Genomic DNA, 8,341 nt, shown 5'->3' on the forward strand with positions numbered 1-8,341 from the left:
ACCTCTGAGATTATATGCATGCAACGCAGCACATACACACACACACACACACACACACACGCACGTGCATGCGCGGTATGTCGTCACTGTCGGGTAGAAACCTTGTATCTCCATATTTCAACATTTTATGTTTTTTCTTAAATAATGCCTTACTTCTTCACTCATACGAGTGTCACACAAATGTAGTGAATTTAGCAGACCCACACGTTCACAGCTCGTCACATTGAGACGTGGTGTGACCTTGTAGGTCAGCTATTCGCCTTTGTTTTTAAATAATAATAAAAATGGAACGGTATTGAATCTAACCTTTTCCCAAAAGAGGATGCAGCAGTGTACAACTGTACATGGCACTACAACACTGTGTGGACAAGCTTCCTCCTTGGTGGACGTGCCCTGCTGACCAAATCATTCTAGTTGTTATTAAAATAGCCAAATATTAAAATAATTGCTAAAAGTGGAGTATGTGAAATGGAACCAGTGATATTTACCAACTGTAAACTTTCTTGTCTTTGTACTGCATCAATGTGGCGCGTTTTGAGCTTGGACTAATACGCTCTAGAGAGAGAGAGAGAGAGAGAGAGAGAGAGATGGAAACAAAAGGAATAAAGAGCATCAGACGGTTTGTGGGAAGCGGTCTGTTCTCGGGCAGGTTCTCGCTTTCTCTGCGTGTGTGGCCACCCAGAGCGCAGCTGTATGCTAATCTGACATTTGTCACATCTGTGTGACACTCCTGAGTGAGAGAGAGAGAGAGAGAGAGTGTGTGTGTGTGTGTGTGTGTGTGTGTGTGTGTGTGTGTGTGTGTGTGTGTGTGTGACTGACATTTTAAAACCACATTCGTCTTGCTACACCTCCCCTCTCTACGTAGCTTTCTTTTCTTCCTTCCCTTCACTTATTCTCCTCTCCTTCCTGTCCTCTCTTCACATTCTTTACTTCTCCGCTCCCCTTACCTTCATCTGTCCTCCATGTCTCTTCTCTTCTCTTCTCTTCTCTTCTCTTCTCTTCTCTTCTCTTCTCTTCTCTTCTCTTCTCTTCTCTTCTCTTCTCTTCTCTCACCCCCTCTCTTCTGCTATCCTAAACAGATCAAACTCTGTCAGTTCCAACAGTGTTCCAGTTAAACGTACCTGTATTCTAATTGGCATTTGACTAATGGCCACTCTGACATTTTACAACGGACACCTCTCTCTTTTCCACTCTCCCTCACTCTCTCTGTTCCTTTTTTCCTTATTATTCTTAAAGGGTAATATTAGAAACAGACTTGTAAACCTCTCTCTCTTTCTTCCCTCCGTCCTCTCGCCATCATAGCTAGCATGCTGGGTAGCTATTTAAATTTAGCTAAGCTCACTGAAATGTCAAATTTACACAGACAAATGGAAGCCTGGCAGGGACAAACGGAGCGGTGTTGAACTGCATTTCTAGCCCCGCTAGGAGAGAGCACTGGGCCCTATTTGGCAGTGTCGGTCAGCCGGCTTGGCGGCTTCAAACCATTTTGGTAGAACATTTTAAATTAAATTAAAATTGTATACTTTTATTTGACAATTCGGTCAACGCTTGACCAGTTTTTCTTTCTTTCTTTCTTTTTTTTAGGTATTAAAAGTGCTTAAATGGTCACTTCACTGTCATGTGGGGACCCCCCTGGGGGTTCCGACCCACAGGGTGAGAACCACTGGTGTAAGGAGTAGCCTCTAGGGGTCGCTAGCAGTTATGACCCAGTGCAGTGTTTTCTCTGGATTCTATGCTACAGCTTTTATCAAAATCACTATTCAGTGCCGAAATGATTGCTTGTGCAAGTAATGACGGCTATATCTAACCAGAAAACAAATGTTATGCATGTTCTTCTTCCCCTTTTATTCGGAGAACTGGACCAACTACCAATGTACAGTAGAAGTACATTGAGTTGGTGGAATAAAAATGCAATAAAAGCCAGTGTATCATCAGGGCACACATCTTAGTCCTTTAGTGCCAGCTTTTCCTATTTTGTCTGTCAAACTTTGTTGTTGCAATTGTATGTATAATACATGAATTGTAAATATAATTCCATGGTTCAAAATGTGTTTTCAAATCCATTTTCGGTCCAACTTTTTGTCTTGAAACATGAGAAACTATTTGTGTGCGTGTGTGTGTGTGTGTGTGTGTGTGTGTGTGTGTGTGTGTGTGTGTGTGTGTGTGTGTGTGTGTGTGTGTGTGTGTGTGTGTGTGTGTGTGTGTGTGTGTGTGTGTGTGTGTGTGTGTGTGTGTGTGTGTGTGTGTGTGTGTGTGTGTGTGTGTGTGTGTGTGTGCACGTGCGCGTGCGTCTAGAGGGCCGTCCTTCTGTCCTGTGGTGCATGTACTTCAACATGGCTGACAGCTCGGCGGTGGAGGGAGCGAGTTATGACCTGCCCTCCAACGTGCACGTCTGCTCCGGGCCGGACGCCTCCCTGGGACACCAGCACCCCATCGCCCTGGTCAGAGTTACCCCTATAGTCTACAGTCTACACACTCTAATGCAGGGGTTCCCTGGTCAGAGTTACCCCTATAGTCTACAGTCTACACACTCTAATGCAGGGGTTCCCTGGTCAGAGTTACCCCTATAGTCTACAGTCTACACACTCTAATGCAGGGGTTCCCTGGTCAGAGTTACCCCTATAGTCTACAGTCTACACACTCTAATGCAGGGGTTCCCTGGTCAGAGTTACACCTATAGTCTACAGTCTACAAACTCTAAGCAGTGGTTCCCAAACTTTTTCATGTCAAGGACCCCCAAATTGACACTAATTAGCCCGCGGACCCCTATTTGAAGAGATACAGTATGTCGGGGATAAGAGAAGATTTTTACGGCTCTAGCAGTGATTCTCAACCCGTTTAATTTCAAGGACCCCCTAAGTTTGACATGCATTATTAGTCTACTACGGACTATCATTTAAGCTGGGGACCCCCTGGAACTCCCTCAAGGACCCCTGGGGGTCCCCGGACCCCACTTTGGGAACCAGTGCTGACCAGGGCTCTGGGGTGCTGTGTCCAGCACCCCAGAGCCCTGGTCAGAGTTATATCTAGCCTACACACTTGTCTCCCAAAGAGAGTCAGTCGGGACCAATTTGTATGTGTCACAAGTCACGACTCAAGTCACAGTGGAAATCCCATTTTCTTTTCCTACAGTTAAACATATATATTTTTATATATATTTGAAAAGATTCTTCTGAACATGAGTTTAGTAGTTCACTCTGCCTGAAGTGAACTCGCATGTTTTACTTAAATAAAAGCGAGTATCAATGCTGAAATATAGAAAAACTCTGTTACAAGTAAACGTCCAGAATTCAAAATGTACTTGAGTGAAAGTACAAAAGTATTGGCATCAAAATGGACTTAAAGTACCAAAAGTAAAGGTAATCATTATGCAGAATGTCCCATTTCAAGTTATCAATTGTATACAAATCTTCAATGTTTGGATTCGAGATGTAGTGGAGTAGAAGTGAAAGTATTGGAAATTATGAATTCTCAAGTAAAGTACAAACACCTCCAAATTGTACTTAAATACAGCACAGTACAGTACCTGTTAAAACTGGGAAAGCATCTGTCATTTTAGATTTCAGCGTTGGCTATTCAAAAGTAGCACGTTAAACATCCTGTATTATGGACCAAGTATAGTAGTTAATGTGTTGCTCATGTCCGCTAAATGATAGCACTTTAACTATGAGCTTGTAGATCTGCTTTGTTTTAACATTTTTGAGAAATCATGAAGGTGATTGAATAATTTTGAATTACAAAAAAGTTTGAGAACGTACTGATTTAAAAGGCATTTGTAGAATGTTATAATCGATCCTAATGGGTTCATTTAGAGTAGGACCGAACCCACAACATGACTAGAATACCTCTGAACCCACGCCATGACGGGTATGTACGAATCCTTGTGGAAATTGTAATACTATAAAAGGCTGACTTTCCCCTTTGGTCTCTCTGTCTCTCTCGTTCATTTCATTGGTTCTCTTAATTCCCCAGGCGGAGTCCATCTTCCAGAAGATTCTTCCAGAGGAGGAGTTCTGTCCCCCGGCTCCAAACCCCGAAGACATCATTTATGACGGAGACAACACCTCCTCACCGGGAGGACTGGAGGAGGAGGGGGAGAGACAGGGAGAGGGGGAGAGGGAAGAGCAGAAGGAGGGAGAGGAGGGGAGGGAAGAGCAGAAGGAGGGAGAGGAGGGGAGGGAAGAGCAGAAGGAGGGAGAGGGGGAGAGGGAGCCGCAGGAGAAAGACGGAGAGGAGGAGAGGGAAGAGCAGGAGAAAGAAGGAGAGGAGGAGAGGGAGCAGGAGACCGTGAGAGATGAGGAGAAAGAGGGAGGAGAGGAGAGTAAGGAGGAGGGTGAGGACAAGCAGGGGGAAGAGATTCAAAAGGAGCCTCCGGTGGAGGAGTGACCACACACACACACACACACCTGTAAAACTAGACACCAAAATCAGTTGCAGGGAATTCTGGGTCAGCTGTTGGAAGGTCTTTCTGAACGATCATCTCGTTGGCTGTTATTTATTTGGGCAAATGTTTTTGTATTCATGTACGTATACTGTACTTTATCGTTGTTGTTTTTGCCAAATGATTTTGCGTAGCACAAAATCAAGCCTCAACTCCGCTAGAGAATCTCCTAAATGGTGTCTCTAATGTTTCCGCAGGGGGTCGTGTTTTATTTCATATCGTTTCATTTAAGAGAAATGACTTGACTGTGACTTTCCAGTCGTTGGAGTATTTTGTCACATTGTATTTATAACAAATGCAGCCAATGATATATTTTCTGACATGTGTGTGCAGTGGCTTTGGCTTTGGCAAAGTTAACGTATGTTTTCTCATGCCAATAAAGCCCTTTGAAGTGAATTGAGTGAGTGCGTGAGTGAGTGAGTGAGTGAGTGAGTGAGTTAGTGAGTTAGTGAGTGTGCATGCCTATGGTGTGTGTGTTTCTTTCTAACTGAACGGTGGCCTTTCTATTTCTGTTTCTATTTTGCTTCTATTATTTTGTCACTGTGTAAAAATGTCACGGTTGTCTGGGTGCTGATGAACAACAGACGCATGAGCCTTTGATAGACTCGCTGCACAGATACATACTCTACCGTGCTTCTACTCTATTCTAAATCATAAAGGTAAATCCATAAATAAAGCTTCAACACAAACAATCATTATGGCCTAACCCTTCTTATTATTGACTGGTTTCTCCTAACGAAATATAATCTGGTAGTTTAGTTGTAAATTGCACTTCACACTTAAAACAAATCAGTGTGCTAAAATGCAGTGGTGGAAAAAGTGTCAATACTGCAATGTAGAAACACTCTTACCAGTAACTAGTAAATGTAAATGTTTTGTAGTGGACTAGTACAATATTTGCCCCTGAGATGTAGTGGAGTAAAAGTATAGAGAATACTAATTGTACTTGAGTACATGTATTTACTTTCCACCACTGCTAAAATGTGAGAATCAATGTGTTCTTCTTCCTTCCATCCTGAGCATGTACAGTAATGTCAGGTTGAAAGCAGAGCTAACAGTGTTTGGTTTCCCCACTGGGACCTTGTCATGGACCCCATGCTGACACCCACTGTCCTGGAGCAAAGGACCGCACTCCCCACAATCCTCCTGGGCAACCACAGAGGCATGATGGGAGAAAAAGGGTACCAAGTGCCCAGAGATACACACCATGGAGGTATGATGCACACACGCACACACACACACACACACACACACTCAATGACGCACATCCCTGATCAGTGTGGTAATACAAAGAGAATGTACTTGTATTAGTGCATTACAAATGTCTTCTCAATAGTTTCCTTTTAATAATTGATGTGAAAATGAAATCGTACTGTGATGTATCTCCACGACATTGCAAATGAGGGCAATTACCTCAGTGTCTTTCGAGAATAAATAAAGATTTGAATGAATGAATGAATAGAAATTGTTCTTTGATGGTAAACGATTTTTAAAGTTAAGTTTACAATTGGGAAGAGATTCAGGTTGGGGTTAGGATGAGGTTACATTTCGGGGTCGGAGTTATGTCTGACTATACTTAGTTTGTGCACCAGTATTGTGCACTGAAAATAGCAGATCTACAAGCTCGCAACACATCGCAGTATGACACGTTGTGAGCTTGTAGATTGGCTATTTCAGGCACGCATCTAAGTATGGGGTTATAAATATGGGAAATATGTCATTCATAGCGGTATTCAAGTCCTCACAAGTGTAACAATTCAGGTGTGTGTGTGCTCGCATGCATACACGCACGTACGTGCGTGTGTGTGTGTGTGCGTGCGCGCATGCATGCATGAAGGTGTCCCAGGTAGACAGTGTTCCATGGTATTTACTGTCATTTTACGGTAGTAATGTGATTTTGTGCTGTATTGTCTGTAGGCGTCTCAGTGCGTGGAGGAGCTCTTGAGTGACAGGTTCAGCATCAGGCATCATTTACATAACCCCCATGTAAATAATACCCATTTGAAATGTATTTCACCGTGCCTATATTTGTTAAAATAAATAAGAATACAGCATACTGTAATATACAGAATATGCATTTCGATTTAGGCTACTACTGCACAAATATACCAATACATTATACAAATATTTTAAAACAATCTTGGTCTTTTGTGTATATTTTGAAATGGATTGTTACCTGCTGGGCAATTGCCTGTTAAATGATGGGACTATGGGTGTCAGAGAGGACTAATTGTATTTTAAATTTCTTCTCAGTGAGAATTTGTCTATTGTACAACCTTGATCAAGTCCTGTATTAACATATACTGCATCGGTATTGCCCACTAACTGTTTATATTCCATTTTTGATCACCCACATTGTGAATTATAAAGTGCATCTAAGGCCTGGGCCGTCCTAGCGGTCCAGGCACCTATTAATCCAGCGATTCCAGCCTGACGGTATGTCGCAGGTTCGAGTCCCGATCCTGACAAACTTTGCTGTGTGTCTCCCCCTCCTCCCATCTCTCTCCCCGTTTCCTGTCAACTTACTGTGTATCTATCAATAATGGAAAGAAATCCCAAAACAATATCTTAAAATAAATAAATAATAATAATTAAAAAGTGCATCTAAATGCAACAGAGCTTGCTATCACGATCGGCTAAAATAGAAAAGATTTTGGAAGTGTTTTGTGGAGCATTTATTGGCATCATGTCTTTTGCTGATGTGATGGGAGCATAATGTAGTTCATATAGTGACATCAAGTGTTATAGTGACATCCTGTGGCCTTCACAGGTACTGCTTGTTTCCATTTCTGTAATTTTCACTAATAATAGACTACAACCCAGTGGTTCCCAAACTTTTTAGGCATTGCACACCCTTTTAAGTCCCAATGAGGCTGATGCACCTCACTCCTTGAAATAAAAAGGACTATTTATAGACACATTGAAGGCATCAAACATGCACAAATAATCTATGTAACTAACTATTCAAGAGAGCACAAAAATTTGCTAATTAATTACAACAAAGGCAAGGCAACTTTATTTGCATAGCACATTTCAGCAAAAAGCACTTTTATTGTGCTTTGCATTTGTTTTAAATATATCAAAGAGCAAGGGTGAAGACATAATGCAGGGCTTAAAGTTCTCAGTCCTGGGGATGGATTTCAGTCCTGAGCGGGGTCATTTAATGAGATCAGTGCAGTCTTGGGATTCTTTTGGCTTTAAGCCCTGCTTAATGGCAGAGAACCATCATGAGAGAAGTTGAGGTGAAATGCTGTCATACTGTTAGCCACATTCAATTACATTAATTACAATTACTGAAATTGCAGCTGAAGTGCTCTTCGGGTAGGCTACATCAATTGATTTATTAAAGGGATATTTCACTTTAAGAAATGTTTTATCGTCTACTCAGGCTATTGTGAACCCCAGACAGTTTTGAAGTTGCTTGATTTGCTTTTAGTTGATCTTTTAAATTCCTTGTTATTGATGTCCTCCTCATAATAGCATTAATGCTATTATGTTAATGTTTTAGGCCTCGCTTTTCTTTTCTTTTTTTCTCCATTGCTCTGTAAAGCACTTTGAGCTGCAGTCATGCACGGTTCTATACAAATACAGTCTTATTATTATTATTTATTTAGTTTTTAGATATTTGATATTCATGTTATCAGACACACGTATTTATTTCCTATACAAACCCATCATAACTTCAAATTGTGAGGGGCCGTGTATTATTATTATTATTATTATACATTTTTTCTTTTACCAAAGTTTACAAAGGAAATGTTTTTATTTGCATGTTTTTACAAAAATACATTTTTTAATTGTAATGACATTATTGTAATAATTATTACATGCATTTAAACCCCCTTTAAATGTTTGCTTTTGCGCACAACCTAGATACGGCTCAAGTACCCCAAGGGGTGC

The 8,341-nt window shown here is 41.4% G+C and overlaps 1 protein-coding gene across 1 annotated transcript in view; it reads left to right on the top strand.

The window, feature by feature from the left end:
- chm (CHM Rab escort protein) overlaps positions 1 to 6,386 on the top strand; it is a gene marked incomplete at its 3' end in the record, with an annotated part of 40,063 nt that extends 33,677 nt beyond the window's left edge. The window contains exons 16-18 of the mRNA XM_080781045.1: positions 2,296 to 2,441; positions 3,973 to 4,247; positions 6,359 to 6,386. Coding sequence (XP_080637171.1) covers positions 2,296 to 2,441; positions 3,973 to 4,247; positions 6,359 to 6,386 — 449 coding nt within the window. The remainder of the gene's footprint in view (positions 1 to 2,295; positions 2,442 to 3,972; positions 4,248 to 6,358) is intronic.
- Positions 6,387 to 8,341: the final 1,955 nt, after the last annotated feature.

This window comes from Protomyctophum bolini (genome assembly GCF_963924005.1).
Source record: "Protomyctophum bolini genome assembly, chromosome: 13".
Classification (NCBI taxonomy): domain Eukaryota; kingdom Metazoa; phylum Chordata; class Actinopteri; order Myctophiformes; family Myctophidae; genus Protomyctophum; species Protomyctophum bolini.